General features: G+C 31.4%; 1 protein-coding gene and 2 non-coding genes across 3 annotated transcripts; all 3 read right to left on the bottom strand.

Annotated features, from left to right (window-relative positions):
- Positions 1 to 73, bottom strand: TRNAF-GAA (transfer RNA phenylalanine (anticodon GAA)). The gene has a single exon. It is a non-coding gene; the product is annotated as a tRNA-Phe (tRNA).
- A 6,085-nt stretch (positions 74 to 6,158) lies between these two features.
- On the bottom strand, positions 6,159 to 15,517 carry LOC135642930 (putative disease resistance RPP13-like protein 3). Its single transcript, XM_065159413.1, has 5 exons — positions 15,303 to 15,517; positions 15,069 to 15,144; positions 14,869 to 14,985; positions 8,693 to 9,009; positions 6,159 to 7,467 (listed from the first exon to the last, which is right to left on the bottom strand). The coding sequence occupies exons 1-5, from the start codon at positions 15,515 to 15,517 to the stop codon at positions 6,159 to 6,161; spliced, it is 2,034 nt and encodes a 677-aa protein (XP_065015485.1).
- A 2,816-nt stretch (positions 15,518 to 18,333) lies between these two features.
- On the bottom strand, positions 18,334 to 18,406 carry TRNAF-GAA (transfer RNA phenylalanine (anticodon GAA)). The gene has a single exon. It is a non-coding gene; the product is annotated as a tRNA-Phe (tRNA).
- Positions 18,407 to 23,064: the final 4,658 nt, after the last annotated feature.

Genomic DNA, 23,064 nt, shown 5'->3' with positions numbered 1-23,064 from the left:
TGCGGTGAGCGTGGATCGAACACGCGACCTTCAGATCTTCAGTCTAACGCTCTCCCAACTGAGCTATCCCCGCTTGATATATATTATATATACATATAACTTTATTATAACATGAAAACATCTAACATCACATTCAATATTCATTTTGGAAATGGACGTACGAGATTGCATCCCAGAGAGGAAGATCATCACGTGATGGTGATGATGCCTCTTGCAAACAAAATCTAGCATTACAATTTTTATTATATAGTGATAATCTTATGATTATAGAGAACATTATATTATAATTTTAAAAATTATATTAGCATCCTGCAAATGTTAATATAATTTGAGCATTATTTTTTGAGCATTTTAAATATAGCATCTAGATCAAATAAATTTAAAAAATTATCAAATACTAATTTGTATTTGAAATATGTATTCACTCTCAATCCACATTTCAAATAGCATTAACTTTCCTAAGCATATGAAAAATTTATAGCTAAGAAAAGAAGATATTGATATATGCATGTTTCCAATCAAGCTCAAAATTCTCTAACTTACTTAAGTATATGAGAAATTTGGATTCAATTGGTTTTAAAACAAATATACTACTAGTCTAGAGGTAATTTCTCTAAAATACACCTATATTTTAGGTATTTTTTTAATTAGTATCATCTATTTTATTTTAATTTTCTCAAATAGTGATCTTGATTTTAAAAAATATATCCAATTTGTCCCTCGAAAATTTTCACGTCTGTTACATTATTTTTTGGCCTGTTATAGTGTTTTGACCACCATAATAAAAATATTGTAAAACATCTACTCATGAACATGATAAATGATTTAAATGGATTTTCAACCTCAATCAAAAAAACTGTAAACATAAAAAATATAATATCATAATATGTCACTTAAAAGTGTTTTCAATAGTATTTATTGTGTTTTTAATACCTCAATAAAATACTGCAAATTTATTGAAAAATACTATAGTAGTTGAAAACTGATAAAACAAATAGGCAAAAAAATTGATGGGATAATTTTTTAGTGGTATATTAGCTATTTTAAACTATTTGAGAAAAAAAATAAAATAGGAGTATCATTTAGAAAATACATAATATATAATTATTTTCTCAAGAAATCATCGTTCAAAAAATGCCATCAAAGATTAGCATTATTTCATTAAAGATTTGCATCATTTCATGCACACGAATGATCCAAAGAGTAAGGACAATAACAAATCTATAAATAACAGGCCAACAAATTAAATCATTCCGTCATCTAAAATTCATTCACCCGAATTAAATTTTATATGCAAAAAGAGTTTAGAAATGTGTTTTAAAACTAGTTGATAAGGGATCATTTGGTCGGTTAGCCATTGGTGTGACCTTTAGATTCGTGAAAAATTATCAGCTTTGGGCAGTAAGCGTGTCCATACCGTTTTGCCTTTTCATAACTCGTGAACTTTAAAAAGTACCTCCGAGGGCGAGGGAGCCCGATGTACTTATGAGCACTTAGTTCCTATACTCCTCAATCAATATAAGATTAAATAACATTATCAGTACTCTTTCTTATAGGAGAGCAGGCCTTAAGCCCTCCTTTTAATGATTGACTATTGGTGCGGCTCATAAACTCGTAAGGAATTATTTGCTTCGGATGATACGTATACCCGTATAATTTTATTCTTTTAGAGCTCATAAACTCTAAAAATTGTTTCCGAGGAAAAAGAAAATAGACATATGAGTCATTGGTTCTCATACACTTCAACTAATATAGAACTAAATGACTTTATCACTAGTGGTGCGAGAACAATTGAAGAAGTGGCCAACAAATTCATGTCCTAGATGTCAAAAGATACAACAATGTCCATATCAAATGTAACTACTCTATCCAACATAGGAGGATACTTTGAAACTTGATCTTAACAATACGTATTAAGATATTAAATACTATGATTAGCATAAATGATAAACTTTGGGATATGGATGGCTACAACTATATTATGGCCCGAGCAACTCTAAAAAATAGATCTTTGTCAGGTTTTTGGTATCAATTATATTTTTATGTTTAGACTTATAATTTAACTTAAGGGGAATATAAAAAGATAAGCTTAATCATTAGATGCATTGAATTGGGAAAAGACATCATAAAATGATGCAATAAAAGATTGCATTGAATATGATCATCATTAAATGGCGCATGAACCTTTGATTATATTCTGAGTCCTTTCAACTTTACTCTCAGTGCATATAAATAGACGGGGATTCATGTAGTCGTGTGGTGAGAAAAAAAGTTAAAAGAGCTTTATACGCCTCAACAATTAAATACCACTCTCTCTCTTCCACCTTGTTTGAAGTGGTCGATCCTCCTCTCCTATTGGTTTCTCTTCATTACTTGAATGCACTTCCTTCCCTTTTGATTATCTTATTTTTATGTTCCTTAGCAAGACATTTGCATCTGATTATGTTCGAAATCATCGGTACTAAGATATTATTACATAAATATATATAATTGAATAAATATCTATTACAATAACATCCTATAGTATGATCTAACTATCAGTATAATAGTTCAACTATTTTTTTCGTGGCTTATAATAATATAAATTGTTATTTATTAGTATGAAAAATTGAATAAAGAATGTTGATGCATAATTGGATCTATTAGGTTTGCCAAAATGGATTACTTTCAACTACATCAGACAAAAAAAAGTATATCACCAATTGTAAATTGCTTACAATAACATGAACAAATAATTTGTTGTTGTTGAGATATATGATTGGTTAGTGCATTATTATATGGGTGATATGTCTCAGACACCACGTATGACTATCGTATATGTCATATAACTTAATAAAATTAAAAAATATAAAAGAATGATCATTTAAATATGATCAAGAAATTAATAATAGAGCTACCACCATTAATGGTGTCTCCGGAGAAGTATCATCATGATTGTGCCTTGTGCTTCAATGCTAATTGAACCTGTGGCCACTTGTCCATTGCCTATATTAAAAATCTTGAATGCAAATGTTAGGTCAATCCTCTTCAAGATATCTCTTTTATTAAGGTGTTCATGAGCTAAAAATGAGGACATAGTAATTCTTACAAATTGTATTTTGAAGTATCATCATGTAATTCATAAGAATTAATGTGTATTCATTTTTAACTCATTAATCTTTTGATGAAAAAGATCACAAGAATAGAATTATCATAAGCAACTAACAACGTATCCTTTTATCACCTCACGTGGAGTAAATGTATAAGACATGAATGTGAGAGAGTGAGAGAGTGAGAGAGAAAGAGAGAGAGAGAGAATGTGTAGGTGCGCGGGTGTCAAGATTTTGCATACGAGATTCCAAGAGTAATTTCTTATCGTAAATTATAATATTCATGATGATATTCCTTACGGTTCATAATGATAAAAGTAATATAAAAAAACCTTACCTTTTGCATCAAATCTATTGAAATATTAACGTAAACTTTACGAGTGAATAGGATACAAATTTAAAAAATCTTATTTACTATACGAGTCTATGTTTAGTTAAAGTAGAAGTCTTAGTCTCAAGTCTATTATAAATAAAGAGTATTATAATAAATTAAAGAAAAAAAAAAAGTTGAGTTAGAAGTACGAGAGGTCGAGAATGATATGATATAAAGAGAAATAAACTTTTGTATATGAACAAATACTAGCAAGTCATAACACATAGCAAAATTAAATGGAATCACAATCAAATGAAACACTAAGATTTACATGGAAAACTCCTCCAACGTGAAGGGTAAAAACTACGGGGTAAACCAGTGATAATCCACTATAAGAATAATGAATATATAAATCTTAATCTTTTGCTTAAAACCCTAGCAACAATCTCAAGAGAATAACTGGGATACAAGGATTATGTCATTGTATACAATATCCAAATTCTCCCCAAATAATTACAGTAAGAATATATTGTAGATTTGATCTAACCTTAGATGAGAATACTACTTGGATGATTGAGAACAGCCTCTTTGTGTTATTTTTGTCTTCTTCCCATTCCTTTCTCTTATTTTTCTATCTTTTTCTCCTCTGTTTTAATCAAGTTCATACTGTAAAAATTTGCCTTGTTGCTATAGTTTTCCTCCCTCTTTTTGCAGTCACCACACCTCCCTAATTTGACCTAAAATTTTACTTAAAAGGGGGTGGACTATGGGTTATTAAAGCCTACTATGGGCTTAACCTGTAGGTTATTAGTCCAACAACCTTTTCCTTCAACCCATAAGAGATAGGCTCTTGACATATCTCATTTCTTTCTTTTGGTAAGATCTTTATCAACATATCTGCTTTTGTCTAGGACTGTGCTTTGTGTTCTAGTGTTAGCTGGACCTGTGGCCATTTGTCCATTGCCTATAGTAATAAAATCTTGAACACAAATTTTTGGTCATTCATCTTCGTATAATCGCTAATTAGTTGAGAAAGAATCCACATAATTGTTATTAATCACGTTATGAATTGTTTCCCGTGTAATTCGTAAGAATTAATGTGGATCCGGTTTGAGCTCAGTAGCTCTTTAATAAAAAAAGATCGTAGGAAGAGTATCGATCCAAAATTGATGTTCAAGGTTCTTAGTGTACGCAATGGACAAGTGTGTAGAGGTCCACCTGGCATCATAGCATTTGGCACAGTCATAGGCAACTAACTAGGTCGTTAATAGTATAGTCTCAGCTTACTTACAGGCAAAGCTACTACAACTAACACCTATGATCCAGAAACAAAAATCAAAATCTAGCATCGTGTATAGGAGGTTTTGTATAACGGTGGCTCCATGCTATAATGTTTCCCCTATAGTAATTCTTTCCAACTTTACTTTCCCTACTTACAATCTATGTGAACTCTATTATTGTTATACGCAATAGTAATTCGACTCATATGAGCATATGTTTTTTCGGAGGAACACATGTCATCTTTTAGAAATAAATTATAAGAAGTTGAAAGACTGATGGTTAAAGAAATTATATCATTCTTTTAAGATATTAATAGAACAATTATTATGGACTTTTGAAGAAATTTTCTTTTAATTCTTTATATATTTTTAAAAAATAAGTGATAAAAGATGAGATTTGATTTTAGAATCTTACGATATACTGTCAAAATCTTTATCAGTTTAAGTTAATTGATACATTTATTTATTTTTCTATATTTATTATAAAAAAATTCTAATAGTATATTTTTATTTATGCCTCTCACTAACAATTTGACCTTTTAATCCTAATCCTCCAACCTATTGACGGTTGTATCTGCCGTCTTGTGCAAACCCATCTATGGAATCACAAGTGACGCAGAATTAATCCGACAGAATGTTGCCATGGGAAGATATAGTTTACCAAACAAGCAAAACAGTAATAATTGTTACATTTACTATGACGACACTGAACACTAGATGTGAGTTTCGAATCAGCATCATATGCATCACTCAATGTAATGAAACAAAAAAAAAAAAGGAAAAACGAATTATCATTTGAACACTGAGACGGCATATGTTGGGCCCTAGCCACGTCACCACTGATGCCCCGTCACGCCACCGTCAGGTCAGCAGGAAAGCTCTCCCATGCATCGGTCAGGACCCGGACGCACTCCTCGGTACGTCCCGTCTTGAAAAGCTCGGGACGACGCCGTATGGCGTCGTTCCGCACTTCCGGGGCAGCGGCCTCACGAAGGTACTTTCTCTCCCCCCCTAGGATCAGCTGTCCCGTGAAACCCGCGTACAATAGTATAAGAACTCTTGACCGGCATCTGGCTAGGGGGAGAGGAAAAATAGAGACCAAATGCTAACTACCAAGGAATAATTTAGTTTTCGATTTTTTTATATTCTTTGGTGCAACCATCCAATCAATTTGATATGATTCTAATAACTACCAAGGAAAACCACAACAAGCTTTTTTATGGACAATCCAAGATAGAGAGGTACATTCATATGTATATATACAGAAATAGAAAGAAATACAACATGTCCGTCTTGAAACAATACATGTCTAATTAACACATAAGTGGTGGTGGCGTGCGAAATTGGAGTCGCTACTGCGGTGGGAATGAACATAATTGCGGTGTCCGACCGACCTTCTTGTCTAATGAACACTGTTGGCACATAGGCGAATGATATTGTTTCCTTTCGTGAGTTGAAGCATTCTTGTTTCACCAGTTAGTCCGGCATGTTAATGGAAGGCACGTGCTGGATCTTGTAATAATCCTCCCCAGTATCCTTCTCGATCCTTCTCTCGATTACTGGCATTCCATTAAGGTCAAATAGCTTCAGTTGGGTGAGTCCTCGCAGTCCCTCCGGAAGCATTCTCATGTTGGAGCAGTACCAAAGATGTAATTCTCTGAGGCAAGGCATCGCCCCCTCTTCCACTGTGATACTAAGACGTCGTAGATCAGTTGAATCGCCTTTGTCGCTAATGGATCTGCAAAAATTGAGTTTTCTAGCTTCATAACGAGCCAGGTCCAGCAGTAGATCATGGACTGGAACAGATCCCACACTCCCAATCTCATTCCTTCTTCCCACCTGTATCATGCACCTGTTGATAAGCTCTATCAAATACATCTCTGCCAGGTCCTCCATTGTTTGACCCTCCAGGTCTGATCCTACGAAACCCTCGGCAATCCATAAACACATCAACCTTTCAGCGTCGACGTCGTAGTCCTCGGGGAATGCAGCAAAATAAAGAAAGCAAGACTTGAGATGATGAGGTAGATCATTGTAACTGAGAGCTAATATTTTGTGAGTTTGATCATCGGTTTTGTTAGGTGCATGAGAAATACGTTCCAAGGTTTGGCTCCACTCGTAAGCTTCATGCTTCCTCCGTAGCAGCCCGGCTAAAACCACGATCGCCAGAGGTAATCCGCCACATTTTTGGATGATTTTATCCTGAAGATGCTGCAAATGAGGTGGGCAACATGCATTAGAAAATGCTTTTTTGCAGAACAAAGTCCAACTTTCCTCCGACTCGAGAAGTTTGAGATGGTGCGGAGGCCTGTCCGGGTCTGCAGTTTCGGCAACATCCATTTTACGTGTGGTGAGCAGTACTCGCGATGCTGTGAATTCTTCGGAAAAGGCTGTCTTCATTGTTTCCCAATCTGAAACCTTCCAGATATCATCCATCACCACCAGATACCTTGTTCCTTTTAAATGCTCCCTGATCTTGTTCTTCATCTCTCGTTCATCCATTTCCCTAGTTTGACCGTTGCCTATATTCATAGTTTCCTTCATGATATTGGTCAAGAGTTCTCTAGCCGTATACGATTGTGACACAACTATCCATGCCCGACACTGAAAATGATCTTTGACAGCTTGGCTATTGTAGACTTTGTTGGCAAGTGTGGTTTTGCCCGAACCACCCATGCCGACGATGGAAATGACGGCACGTCGTGTTACATGGAGATCACATAGCTGATACGTGATGACTTGGATATCGTGGTCAAAGCCTACCACATCCTCTGCTACATCATATCTGTACTTATAGACAGAGTTGTTATAATAAGTGAAGAACGAAATTGAAATTATATAGAAACGTTATGAGATAATTAGAAGATCGGTTTTGGGAGAAACAAAACTGAACGAGTATTCTTTTATGAATCAATAAAATCAAATGGGTTTTCAAGTTATCAAATGGTGCCAATACAAGAAGTTGGGAGCCAAGACATTGACAATAGATCATCAGCTTGATTTTTAATTCTTTAAATCTGGGATTACGATGCTTTCCTATGGTGATGGCACACCAAAAATTAACTATTTCTATCAAAACTTTCTAAATATTTTTTTTGGTACAAGCTTTTCTAAATGTTATCTTATATGTGACTTATATTAAGAAAATGTCACCCATTTTAGTAGATGCCGATGTTGAGAATTATATAAATCGTCACAAGACATTTGATTTGGTCTTTGTTGGTATGAGTATAATATGGAGTTGCATAATAGTTAATGGACAAATAAAATCATTTTTACTCATCACAAACAAGGAGATTATCAAACTTATTTTAGATCATGGTGAGTAAAAGCATGAATGATAAAACATTAAGGATAAAGCATTTCATATTTATAATGTGCAGTATATATTATAGGCGCATCACTATTAATAAGCTATTGGCATCGTTGAAGTTTCAAAAGGCATAGATTTAAATATACTAATTACTTTTGAGTGTATCCTTTCATGAAGTTCCGATGTGTTCAATCAAAGGCTTATTCTTAGACGGTCATGACTAAAGATAATTTTATATTGTGTTATATATTCAATACATATATTCTTTTGCTAAAATGGAGGGATGAAAAATGACCTTTGATAAGGATATTAATGTTACTATTATTAATACAATTATTTCTATTTAAATTTTTTAATTGTTATATCATGATATATATTGTAAACAAAGTGTGATTAACAACACATACTAAAATGTTGATAATTTATTGATAATTTTGTAATATACTACTTTTGTCTCAGAACAATTATGCATCAATATTCTTTATTCATAATTTTTCTTACTACTAGTTAGGTTGCACAAATTAAATTTTAAATCCCAATTTTTCTTTGGGAGGGGGGTTTGGGGGGGTAAATTTTATCTTATTAATGATGATTTCAGACATAATCATGCAGAAACATTTGTTACAAAAGTACATAAAAAATTATTGATAAAAAAAGATGAATAGTATCATTTTTAAATAACAAAGAGAACACTTACCTAAGAGTAAGATTTGTGTCCTTGATAGGAGACAAAAACGAGGATGGAATACCTTGGATGCCAAGCTCGGAGGCATGTTTGGACGTCTCTTGAAGATTCCTATTGATGCGTTGCAAGCTCTTTGCAAGCTGATAACGAGCAAGAATTCGGGTTGGGAGATTAGCAATGCATTTGAGGCTACATTTCCGCCTTAATCGGCCCACTCGCAATGTATACTCGTCCACCACATCCTCTATGTCATAGGCCAAACTTCGAATCTGGCTTACCCACTCTTGTATCAATTCACTATGCTGATATCTAGGTTTTTGGTCCACATCCTTGAGAAAGGATAATAATAATCTTAGTGTACTCCTATACACATCTACCTCGTCACTTACATTCAAGATGAGTGTAAATTCTCTAAAAGTATACTCACTCATTTTTCCTAACGCCATATCGACTACCGCACTCGCCATTTATCACTTAGTCCTCTTCCTTTCTTTTTCATTGTTAGCTATGCGAAGCCTATATATATAATTGCTACCTTGTGATGAGCTATATGCTGGAAAAGCATGATTTGCTTTGCGTAAAATTGCTGCCTGGTGAGCATGATAGTCCTTCTTGATAGCATAAACCCATCAATAAAAGCACGGATCACATGCCTTCCGTTTGGGTTAGAGATTCTCCAATGTAATAATTATGCATTAATTATGCACGGATCAATAATCCATATATTAGATTAGATGTACTCTCATTAAGTGGTGAGAATGAACATGTGGTAACCCAAAATAATTATGCAATACGTGTAGGTAAAGCCAAAGTAAAAGAACAACAGAGCAAAGACAATTCGTATTTTATGCTTTCATTTGAATAAAGGAATCGCTTTAAAGTGTGAGAGTGCTAAAGGCAATGTCAAATTGTTTCATGTTATCCAAGGAATTAATGACAGCTATTTATTATGATATTTCTTTTTGTTTTTATTGCAACTTTACTGATTAAAAACGAAAACGAGCTTAAGGGTTTGTATAAACCCATTAACAGCTATTTATTATGATGTCTCTTATTTTTTTATAAAAAAGTTCATCGTTATATTAATAAATTCGAACTCTTTTCACTTATACAATAATGCAGTAACCAATCAGATGTTTTAATAAAAAAATAATACAACAAGACGCTGCCTTCTCACCAATCTATATATATATATATATATATATATATATATATATATATATATATATATATATATATATATATATATATATATATATATATATATATATATATATATATCCATCCAAATGCTCCTTGGTGTTGTACTTTATCTCCTCTTCATCCGTTCCTCTAATTTGACAGTTGTGTCGATTCATAACTTTTTCTCATCAAGTTCTTCTTTGATCTTAGTCAAGATCCTATGCAAGCTCATAGCCTGACATGTCATGATTAACATTTCGATAGCTATCGTCACCTTTATCATGAAGAAGAATGAATATAAGATTATAGATCATTTACGAGATGTTACAAAGCATATCAGCTTTTATATTATTAGACAAAAGAAGATGTTGGAATATTTGACTTAATTTTTATGATTTTAAATTAATAATCTTAATTAAGATAGAAGTCACAGTCAAATCTGGATTTGAGTCTCAGACTAATGCTTTAGAAACAAGAAGATGGAAAGAAAGATGGAGTAGAGCTAAGGAAGAAAAGGTTAAGAGATCCCAAATTTTACAGATTTATAATTCATTATAGTTAATATGAGTTTTTAATTTTGTGGTGTCTTTTTATTTTTTATTTTATCATTTTTTATTTATAATTTCTTAATGTCTGTCGTCTTTTTTGAAAGATTTTCACAAAGTTAAAATGGTCGATTCAGCTATTTTTTATATCAAAAACCTGAGACAAAAGTTTGGGAGCCAATATATTAACACATTGATCACTTGCTTGATTATTTTTTCTTCAAAATCGGGATTATAGTTTTTCTTTTTCTCTGTCACTGTTTGAAGGAAATTTCCTTAATATCACTATCATAAACATCACTATTCCATATATCAATAACAACTTTAACACTTTTTTTTTTTTGCTGAGAGAAAATTATTAATAGTTAAATATCATGAATACAAACTCGTCTATACTTTGAGAGTGAATGTTTATATGTTAAATTATTAATAATAAATGATTTAACTATATATATGCTAACTTATTCTTCCAAATACGTAAATATTAAGTATATTTAGGTGTCAACTCACATATGGACCTGACTGCCTCATGCATAGTAATTCTTTCTTAAATGATGCAAGTTAGAGCTGATAAACTAAATTTGCACTCGATTAAAAATATTATGATCTAATCCATTTATTATGACATATATATATATATATATATATATATATATATAATTTTGAGCTGATATTTATTTTTTATATATATTATATATATATAATTTTATTATAACATGAAAACATAAAATCGCACTCAATATTCATTTTGGAAATGGACGTACGAGATTGCATCCCATAGAAGAAGATCATCACGTGATGGTGATGATGCCTCTTGCAAACAAAATCGGGCATTACAATTTCTATTATATAGTGATAATCTTATGATTATAGATAACATTGTATTATAATTTTAAAAATTATATTAGCATCCTGCAAATGCTAATATAATTTGAGCATTATTTTTTGAGCATTTTAAATATAGCATCTAGATCAAATATAATTTAAAAAATATCAAATACTAATTTATATTCGAAATATGTATTCACTCTCAATCCACATTTCAAATAGCATTAACTTTCCTAAGCATATGAAAAATTTATAGCTAAGAAAAGAAGATATTGATATATGCATGTTTCCAATCAAGCTCAAAATTCTCTAACTTACTTAAGTATATGAGAAATTTGGATTCAATTGGTTTTAAAACAAATATACTACTAGTCTAGAGGCAATTTCTCTAAAATACACCTATATTTTAGGTTTTTTTTTAATTAGTATCATCTATTTTATTTTAATTTTCTCAAATAGTGACCTTGATTTTAAAAAAATATCCAATCTATCCCTCGAAAATTTTCTCGTACGTTGCATTATTTTTGGCAGGTTATAGTGTTTTGACCACCATAATAAAAATAAAAATATTGTAAGACATCTACTCATGAACATGATCAATGATTTAAATGGATTTTCAACCTCAATCAAACAAACTGTAAACATAAAAAACATAATATCATAATATGTCACTTAAAAGTGTTTTTCAATAGTATTTATAGTGTTTTTAATACCTCAATAAAATACTACAAAGTTATTGAAAAATACTATAGCAGTTGAAAACTGATAAAACAAAGAGGCAAAAAAATTGATGAGTTAATTTTTTTAGTGGTATTTTAGGTATTTTAAAACTATTTGAGAAAAAAAAATAAAATAAGAGTATCAGTTAGAAAATACATAATATATAATTATTTTCTCAAAAAATCATCGTTCAAATAGTATCATCAAAGATTAACATCATTTCAGACACTCTTAAGGATCTAAAGAAGAACGACAATTACAGATCCATAGATAACAACAGTACTAGTCCGACAAATTAAATCCTTCCCTCAGCTAAGATTCATTCGCCCAAATGAATTAAATTTCATACCCAAAAAAAATTAAGAAATATGTCTAAAAACTAGCCGAGAAAGAATAATCGAAGAAGTGGTCAACAAATTCATGTAGTTTGACATGTCAAAAGATACAATAACGTCCATCGCAGGAGAATACTTTTGACACTCGACCTTGACAATATGTACTAAGATATTAAATAATATGGTTAGCATGAATGACAAACCTTGGGATATGGATGGCTGCAGCTGTATTATGGCTCGAGCAGCTCTATCGAATAGATCTTTGTCAAGTTTGGTATCAATTATATTTTTTATGTTTAGACTTATAATTTAACTTATGGAGAATATTAAAAGATAAGCTTAATCATTAGATACATTGAATTGGGAAAAGACTTCATAAAATGATGCAATAAAATATTGCATTGAATATGATCATCATGAAATGGTGCGTGAACCTTTGATTATATTCCCCTTAAGTTAAAGAGCATATATATAGATAGGGATTCATGTAGTCGTGTGGTGAAAAAAAGGGTTAAAGAGCTTTATACACATCCACAATTAAATACCACTCTCTCTCTTCCCCCTTGTTTGAAGTGGTCGAATGCTATTTCTCCACAATTATCTTATTTTATGTTCCTTAGCAAGAAATATGCATATGATTATATTTGAAATCATCAGCACCAAGATGATATTATTACATAAATATATATAATTGAATAAATGTCTATTACGATAACAACCTATAGTATGATCTAACTATAAGTATAATAGTTCAACTATATTTTCATGACTTATAATAATGTTTTTTTATTTATTAGTATGAAAAATTGAATAAAGAATGTTGATGCATAATTGGACCTATTAGGTTTGCCAAAATGGATTACTTTCAACTACATCAGAACAAAAAAAAGTATATAACCAATTGTAAATTGCTTACAATAACATGAACAAATAATTTATTATTATTGAGATATATGATTGGTTAGTGCATTATTATATGGGTGATACGTCTCAGAGTCTATGAATGTCATATGTCATTTAACATAATAAAATTAAAAATATAAAAGAATGATAATTTAGATATGATCAAGAAATTAATGATAGGGCTACTACCATTAATGATGTCTTCGGAGAAGTATCTAGGATTGTGCTTTGTGCTTTAATGCTAATTAAATCTGTGGCCACTTGTCCATTGCCTATATTAAAAATCTTGAACGTAAATTTTAGGTCAATCCTCTTCATGCAATCTCTCTTATTAAGGAGTTAATGAGCTAAAAATGAGAACACATTAATTCTTACAAATTGTATTTTGAAGTATCATCGTATAACTCATAAGAATTAATGTGTATTCATTTTTATCTCATTAATCTTTTAATGAAAAAGATCACAGGAATAGAATTAATTTGAAATTTATATTTAGGATTCTTAATATGAGAAATGAACAAGCGCGCCCAAGTCCACTTAGCACCAGAGTGCAAGGCTCCTAGGCAACTGTCATAGACAAAGTTAACTGCTACAACTAACACCATCGTTGCGTCCTATATTGGCCTTACTCGTAGATGATTACCTCTATGATAACCTTTAGTTGTCAAGCATCCTTTTATCACATTGTGTGGAGTAAATGTATAAGAAACGAATGAGAGAGAGAGAGAGAGAGAGAGAGAGAGAGAGAGAGAGAGAGAATGTGTGTGCGCGTGCGTGCATGGGTGTCAAGATTTTACATACGAGAGTGCATTAGTGTCCAGATTTTGCATATGAGATTCCACGAGTAATTTCTTATTTTAAATTATAGTGTTCACAATGATATTCCTAACAGTTCAAAATGATAAAGTAATAAAAAAAAACTTGCCTTTTGCATCAAATCTATTGAAATATTAACGTAAACTTTATGAGCGAATAGGATACGAGTTTAAAAAATCTTAGTTACGCTACGAGTCTTTGCTTAATTGAAGTCGAAGTCTTAGTCTCAAACCTATTATAAATAAAGGGTATTATAATACTTTAAGGAAAGAAAAAAAAAAAAAAAAAGATGAGTTAGAGGTATGAGAGGTTGAGAAGCCGAGAGATCTATAAATAATAGCTTTTAGCGCATGGTGTCGTATTAGTCTTCTTTATCTATGATGCATGATCTGAGAAATTTTCCTGCAAAATCATTTAGAAAGAAGGTTGATAAATCTTAACAACCGGAGATCATTATAGCTATATCATAACAGCTAATTGCAATTCTATCTTAGTTACTCGGTCTAATTTACTTTCATTCAAGAAACGATGGAGCCAATGACGTTGTTAGATTTTTTTGTACGACTGTGCTTTGTGTTCTAGTGTTAGCTGGACCCATGGCCACTTACTTGTCCATCACGCACAATAATAGAATCTTGAATACAAATTTTTGGTCATTCATCCTCATATAATCACTTATATAAAGGAGTTAACGAGCTGAAAATGAATCCACATAAATTGTTAATGAATCTTGTTATGAACTGTTCATCATGTAATTTGTAAGAATTAATGTGGATCCGGTTTGAGCTCGTTAACGCTTTAATAAAGGAGATTATAGGAAGAGTATCGATCCAAATGTCATCGATTACGATTAGATTACCTTTGTCCCTTGTAAGTGCACCTTGATTTCCTTCTTCATCTCTTGTTCATCCATATCCTGAACCTGATCGAATTCCAGACCCATGAGTTGCTTCATGATCTTAGTCAAGACTTGTCTCTGTGATCCAAAAATCCAAGCCCGACAGTGGAAATGTTTTATGACAGCGTCACTATAGTAATCGTGATAGCACGTCGTAGTACGCCGAGATCACAAAGCTGTTTCGTGATGACTTCCACGTCTTCTTCAAAGCCCACCACATCCGCGTCCAGCTCAAACCTGTACGTGACTCGATAGGTTCACAAAGAAGCACATCGTTTTCCTATATGGACGAATACACCGAGGAAAGACTAACTGATACCCATACGCAAAGAAGCATGAATAGCTACTTTTGACTAAAATTGGAAGGTGATAACCTGAGTTTTCTTAATAGATACCTTCGAGCAAGAGTTGCATCCATGCCTGAGGAAGACGAAGCAGAGGACGGCAGCCCCCGGATGCCGAGCTGTGACGCCCGGTTGTACATCTCCTGAAGACTCCTATTAATGTGCTGCATACGCTTTGCGAGCCGACGGCGAGAGGGGATTCGGGTGGTGAAGGCGAAAGCAACGCGATCGAGAAGGTGCACGTATTCATCCGATAGGTCCTCCATGTCGTAGGACAAATCTCTGATCTGTCTCACCCACTCCCGCACCAGCTGGCTGTGCTCCTCTCTGGGCTTCCGAAGCCTATATATAATGTAAACATCAATTTATATTTTAAACATGTTCCCAAATACACCTTATTTATAGTATCAAACCCTAATTATAATATTAACTTCCCTAAACATATGAGAATTTGATAGCTAAGAAAAGAAGATATAAATTTCTCTAAGTAGATGAGAAATTTATAGTTAAGAAACGAAGACATTAACTTTTGTATATTTAGAACCATCGAGCTCTCCGAGAAGGAAGAATGTCTTCCTCCATAGTTTTTAAGTTAACCCCTCTAACCCCCTCCTTGGATTTAATAGATTTTAATATATATATTCTTCAACAAAATATATTGCTCGCATTTCAAGGAGGGGTGGCTTCCCTACGATGTATCCATATTTTATGTATTTTTGAATTAGTACATCTCATCTTTTTTTTCTTTCAAATAGTACCTCTAATTTAAAAATATATCCAAAGTATCCTTTAAATTTTTTATGTATATATATTATAGTGTTTTGACTTGTTATAATACTTCTAGCCTATTATAGTGTTTTGGCCACCACACTAAAAACATTATAAGGCCTAATAAAAAATACTATCAATGATCATAATAAGCTCGTATCCCCAATCAAACTAATTATAAGCATAAAAATATAATAGTATAATGGCCCGTCAGCAATGATAATCAAAGAGATATAATATGATATCATTTATAGTATTTTTCAATAGCTTTTATAGTAATTTTAATATCTTAATAAAATATTGTAAACACTAAAAAAATACCATAAATTCTATTGAAAAACATTATGACAATTAAAAATTGATTAAAAACTGAGTGAAAAACTTTGGTAAATTTATTTTAGTATTTTAGATTTTTGAAACTATATGAAAAATTAAAAGAAAGAATATCATTAAGGAAATACTCAAAATATAAATAAATTATAAAAAAATAATTTTATTTAGCCATTAACTATTATGTAACTCCATATATTAGAAGAAACTAATTACTTTCAAGTGTATCATTTCAAGAAGTTCCGATGTATTTATTCAAAGGCTTATTCTTGGACAATTATAGCTAAAGAAAATTTTATATTATGTTGTATATTTAATACATATATTCTTTTGCTAAAACAGGGGGATGAAAATGACCTTTGATAAGAATATTAATATTACCATTATTAATATCATTATTTCCATTTAAATTTTCTAATTGTTATATCATGATATATATTGCAAACAAAGTATGATTGATGACACATTAAAAAGTTGATAATTTGTCCATGGTTTCATTGTATACTTCTTTTGCCTCCTGATATAATTAAAATAAATCTATTTCGATAAGTTGCATATCAATATTTTTTATTTATAATTTTTCTTAGTATTAGTTAAATTGTGCAAATTAGATGTTAGATCGTAATCTTTTCTTTTATTGGGATGTCCAAATATTTGTTACTAAAATACATTAAAAAAATCAAAAGAGATGAAGAGTATAACTTTTAAGTAACAAGAAGAACATTTATTTAACAGTAAGATTTGTGTACTTATGGAGGACAAGGATGAGAATGGAAGGTCTTGGATGCCAAACTCGGATGCATAGTTGGACTTGGCTTGAAGATCCCTGTTGATGCTTTGTAAGCTCTTTACAAGCTGATAGAGAGTAAATATTCGAGTTGGGAGCTTAACAATGTATTCGAAACTATATTTCTGCCCTAATCATCTCACTCGCAATGCATACTCGTCTACCACATCCTCTATGTCATAGGATAAATCTTGGATTTGTTTCACCTACTTCTGCACTAATTTACTATACTGATATTATACTGATATTTAGGTTTTTTATCCATGTCCTCGAGAAATGATAGTAACAATCTTAGTTTACTCATGACACCTCTATCTCATCACTCACATTGAAGAGGAGTGTACCTTCTTCAAAGATATACTCACTCATTTTTCTTAATATCATATTGATTACTGCCCCTGCCATCTATCTCTTCTTCTTCTTCTTCCTTTCTCTTTTTGATTCTACTTTCGTTGGTGGTTATGCGAAGACTATATATAATGCAATAAATCATCTAAGACACTCCATTGAGATGAGCAGCATAAACCCATCAATAGAAACACCCATCACATGCCTTGGGTTTTCTTAATGATCCATATATTAGATTAGATGTGCTCTCATTAGGTGGTGAGATCGAACATGTGGTAACCCAAAATAATTATACTATCACGTGTAGGTAAAGCCAAAGAAAAAGAACAAAAGAGCAAAGGCAATTCGTATTTTACGCTTTCATTTGTCCATTGCATTACAAAGGAATAGCTTTTTTCTGTTCTCTATCACTGTTTCAAAGAAATTTCCTTAATATCACTATCATAAACATCACCTATTCCATATATCAATAACAACTTTAACACTCTTTTTTTATTTTTTGATGAGAGAAAATTATTAATAGTTAAATATCATGAATACAAAACTCACCTATACTTTGAGAGTGAGTGTATATATGCTAAATTATTAATAATTAATAGTAAGTGATTTAACTATATATATGCTAACTTATGCTTCCAAATATGTAAATATAAAATATATTTAGTTAGTCACATATGGACCTGACTTAGTGTCATATATGCATAGTAATTCTTTTTTAATAAACTAAAGTTGCACTCCATTAAAAATACTAAGATCTAATCCATTTTTTATAAGGTGTATATATATATATATATATATATATATATATATATATATATATATAAAATATATTTTAAAGTGATGTAAAAATGCGGTGAGCGTGGATCGAACACGCGACCTTCAGATCTTCAGTCTGACGCTCTCCCAACTGAGCTATCCCCGCTTTGTAATTATTTTTGATATATAATATATATATATATATTAATTTTCTTATAACATGAGAACATTTAACATCACAGTCAATATTCATTTTGGAAATGGACGTACGAGATTGCATCCCATAGAAGAAGATCATCACGTGATGGTGATGATGCCTATTGCAAACAAAATCTAGCATTACAATTTTTATTATATAGTTATAATCTTATGATTGTAGATAACATTATATTATAATTTTAAAAATTATATTAGCATCCTGCAAATGCTAATATAATTTGAGCATTATTTTTTGAGCATTTTAAATACAGCATCTAGATCAAATATAATTTAAAAAATTATCAAATACTAATTTATATTTGAAATATGTATTCACTCTCAATCCACATTTCAAATAGCATTAACTTTCCTAAGCATATGAAAAATTTATAGCTAAGAAAAGAAGATATTGATATATGCATGTTTCCAATCAAGCTCAAAATTCTCTAACTTACTTAAGTATATGAGAAATTTGGATTCAATTGGTTTTAAAACAAATATACTACTAGTCTAGAGGTAAGTTCTCTAAAATACACCTATATTTTAGGTATTTTTTTAATTAGTATCATCATCTATTTTATTTTAATTTTCTCAAATAGTGATCTTGATTTTTAAAAAAATATCCAATTTGTGCCTCGAAAATTTTCTCGTCTGTTACATTATTTTTTGGCCTGTTATAGTGTTTTGACCATCATAATAAAAATATTGTAAGACATCTACTCATGTACATGATCAATGATTTAAATGGATTTTCAACCTCAATCAAACATATTGTAAACATAAAAAATATAATATCATAATATGTCACTTAAAGTGTTTTTCAATAGTATTTATAGTGTTTTTAATACCTCAATAAAATACTGCAAATTTATTGAAAAATACTATAGCAGTTGAAAACTGATAAAACAAATAGGCAAAAAAATTGATGGGATAATTTTTTAGTGGTATTTTAGGTATTTTAAACTATTTGAGAAAAAAATAAAATAGGTGTATCATTTAGAAAATACATAATATATAATTATTTTCTCAAGAAATAATCATTCAAAAAAGTACCAACAAAGATTAGCATTATTTAATTAAAAATTCGCATCAGGCACTCGAAGGATCTAAAGAGCAAGGACAATAACAAATTTATAAATAATAACAGAACTAGCCAACAAATTAAATCATTCCCTCAGCTAAGATTTATTCACCCAAATGAATTAAATTTCATACCCAAAAAAGTTAAGAAATGTATTTAAAAACTAGTTGATAAAAGATTATTTGGTCGATCGTGGGACCTTTAGGCTAGCAAGGATTATCTACCTTGGATGGTAAGTGTATCTATACCGTTTTACCCTTTCAGAATTCGTGAATTCTAAAAAGTACTATTGAGAGTAAAGGAGATCCGACGGACTTATGAGTCCTTGGTTCTTATAATCCTCAATCAATATAGGATTAAATAACTTTATCAGTACTTTTTCTCATAAGGGAGCAGGTCTCGGGCCCTTCTTTTAATGATCGACTATTGGTGTGGTCCGTAGGCTCGCAAGAAATTATCCGTTTTGGATAATGGGCGTACCCATATGAATTTACCCTATTAGAGTTCATAAGCACTAAAAAACATTTCTGAAGGTAAAGAAAATCTAACAAACATGCGAGTCATTAGATCTCGTACCCTTCAACTAATATAAAACTAAATGACTTTATCAGTAGTAAGAACAATGGAAAAAGTAATTAAGAAATTCATGTAGTAGATGTCAGAAGATACAACAACGTCCGTATCAAATGTAACTACTTTGTCCATCATAGAAGAATACTTCGACACTCGACTATATTAAATAGTATGATTAGCATAAATAATAAAATTTGGGATATGGATGGCTAATGGCCCGCAACTCTATCACATTGATCGGTTTGGTATCAATTATATTTTTATGTTTAGACTTATAATTTAACTTAAGAGAAATATTAAAAGCTAAGCTTAATCATTAGATACATTGAATTGGGAAAAGGCATCATAAAATGATGCAATAAAAGATTGCATTGAATATGATCATCATGAAATGGTGCATGAACCTTTGATTATATTCATTGAATGAGCCCTGTCAACTTTACTCTCCGTGCATATAAATAGATAGGGATTCATGTAGTAGTGTGGTGAAATAAAAAGTCAAAGACTTTATACACCTCGACAATTAAATACCACACACACTCTCTCTCTCTCTCTCTCTCTTCCCCCTTGTTTGTAGTGGTCGATCCTCCTCTCCTATTAGTTTCTCTTCATTACTTCAATGCTCTTCCTTCTCTTTGAATTATCTTATTTGATGTTCCTTAGCAAGACATTTACATATGATTATGTTCGAAATCATCGAGATATGATTATATAAATATAATATAATTGAATAAATATCTATTACGATAACATCGTATAGTATGATCTAATTATCAGTATAATAGTTCAACTGTCTTTTCATGGCCTATAATAATATAAATTTTTATTTATTAGTATGAAAAATTGAATAAAGAATATTGATGCATAATTGGACCTATTAGGTTTGCCAAAATGGATAAGTTTCAACTACATCATAACAAAGAAAAGTATATAATCAACTGTAAATTGCTTACAATAACATGAATAAATAAGTTACTGTTGTTGAGATATAGGATTGGTTAGTGCATTATCATATGGGTGATATGTCTTAGAGTCCACATATGGATGCCATATATGTCATTTAACATAATAAAATTAAAAATATAAAAGAATGATCATTTAAATATGATCAAGAAATTAATGATAGAGCTACCACCATTAATGGTGTCTCCGGAGAAGTATCTAGGATTGTGCCTTGTGCTTCAATGTTAATTGAACCTGTGGCCACTTGTCCATTGCCTATATTAAAAATCTTGAACGTAAATTTTAGGTCAATCCTCTTCATACAATCTCTTTTATTAAGGAGTTCATGAGCTAAAACTGAGGACACATTACTTCTTACAAATTATATTTTGATGTATCATCGTGTAATTCATAAGGATTAATGTGTATTCATTTTTAACTCATTAATCTTTTAATGAAAAAGATCACAGGAATAGAATTGATCTGAAATTTATGTTTAAGGTTCTTAATATGAGAAATGAACAAGCGCGCACAGGTCCACTTAGCATCAGCCTCCTAGGCAACTTGACATGGGAAAAGTTAATTGCTACAACTAAACCATCGTTGCCTCCAGCAGATGACTACCTCTGTGAAGCCTTTAGTTGTCGAGCATCCTCATATCATCTTGTGTGGAGTAAATGTATAAGACATGAATGAGAGAGAGAGAGAGAGAGAGAGAGAGAGAGAGTCTATTGAAATGATAAAAGTAATAAAAGAAAACTTTATCTTTTGCATCAAATCTATTGAAATATTAACGTAAACTTTATGAGGAAATAGGATACGAGTTTAATACGTCTTAGTTAGGATACGAGTCTTTGCTTAGTGGAAGTTGAAGTTTTAATCTCAAGCCTATTATAAATAGAGGGCATTATAATACATTAAAGGAAAAAAAAAAAAAGAGAAGAAAAGATGTCTCCCTAAGATGTCTCCCTGATATTTTAGCTTACCTTCTAGAAGGATTTTTAGTATTCTCATGACGTTTTTGAAATGATTGTTGCTAAATTTTATGCAATTTTAAGCCATAATTATCTTCTGCTTACAAGTACATCTTAGCAACCGGAGATCATTATAGCCATATTATAACAGCTAATTGCAATTCTGGCTTAGTTACTCGGTCTAATTTACTTTCATTGAAGAAACGATGGAGCCAATGAGGTTGTTAGCTTTTGTCTAGGACTGTGCTTTGTGTTCTAGTGTTAGCTGGACCTGTGCCCACTTGTCCATTGCCTACAGTAATAGAATCTTGAACACAAATTTTTGGTCATTCATCTTCGTATTATTGCTTTTATAAAGGAGTTAATGAGCTGAGAATGAATCCACATCAATTGTTATGCATCACGTTATGAATCGTTCACCATGTAATTCGTAAGAATTAATGTGGATCCGATTTGAGCTCATTATCTCTTGAATAAAGGAGATGGTAGGAAGAGTATCGATCCAAAATTTATGTTCCAGATTCTTAGCGTACACAATGGACAAGTGTGTAGAGGTCCACCTGGCATCATAGCATTAGGCGCAATCTTAGGTAACTAACTAGGTCGTTAATAGTATCGTCTCAGCTTACAAGCAAAGCTACTACAACTAACACTAACGTAATATGATCCAGAATCAAAATCTAACATCATGTATACCGAGGTTTAGCATAATGGTGGCTCCATGCCATACCGTGTCCCCTATAACTTTCATGTCAATTCTATTATCGTTATACACGATAGTAGTTCGACTCATATAAGTATGTGTTTTTTCAGAGGAGCGCATGTCATCTTTAGAAAAAAACTTATAAGAAGTTGAAAGAACGGTGATTAAAGAAATTATATCATTCTTTTAAGATATCGTATGTTCTTGACATTTGGGTTAGCAAATACGATGTAATGTAGATTAGTAAGTATTAGAACAATTATTATGGACTTTCGAAGAAATTTTCTTTTAATTCTTTCTATATTTTTTTAAAAACAATAAGTAATAAAAGATGAGATTTGATTTTAGAATCT

The sequence above is a fragment of the Musa acuminata genome, chromosome BXJ3-7, assembly GCF_036884655.1.
Source record: "Musa acuminata AAA Group cultivar baxijiao chromosome BXJ3-7, Cavendish_Baxijiao_AAA, whole genome shotgun sequence".
In the NCBI taxonomy this organism is placed as follows: Eukaryota; Viridiplantae; Streptophyta; class Magnoliopsida; order Zingiberales; family Musaceae; genus Musa; species Musa acuminata.
The sequence above is the reverse complement of the archived record's forward strand: the minus strand, read 5'-3'. Positions and strand labels throughout refer to the sequence as shown.

Excerpts from the sequence above, each read along its gene's own strand:
- LOC135642930 (XM_065159413.1), bottom strand. The coding sequence starts at position 15,517 with ATGGAGGACCTATCGGATGAATACGTGCACCTTCTCGATCGCGTTGCT. Across the intron at positions 15,145-15,302 it reads GATGCAACTCTTGCTCGAAG|GTTTGAGCTGGACGCGGATG; the intron begins GTATCTATTAAG and ends AGTCACGTACAG. Across the intron at positions 9,010-14,868 it reads TGCACTTACAAGGGACAAAG|GATGTGGACCAAAAACCTAG; the intron begins GTAATCTAATCG and ends TCCTTTCTCAAG.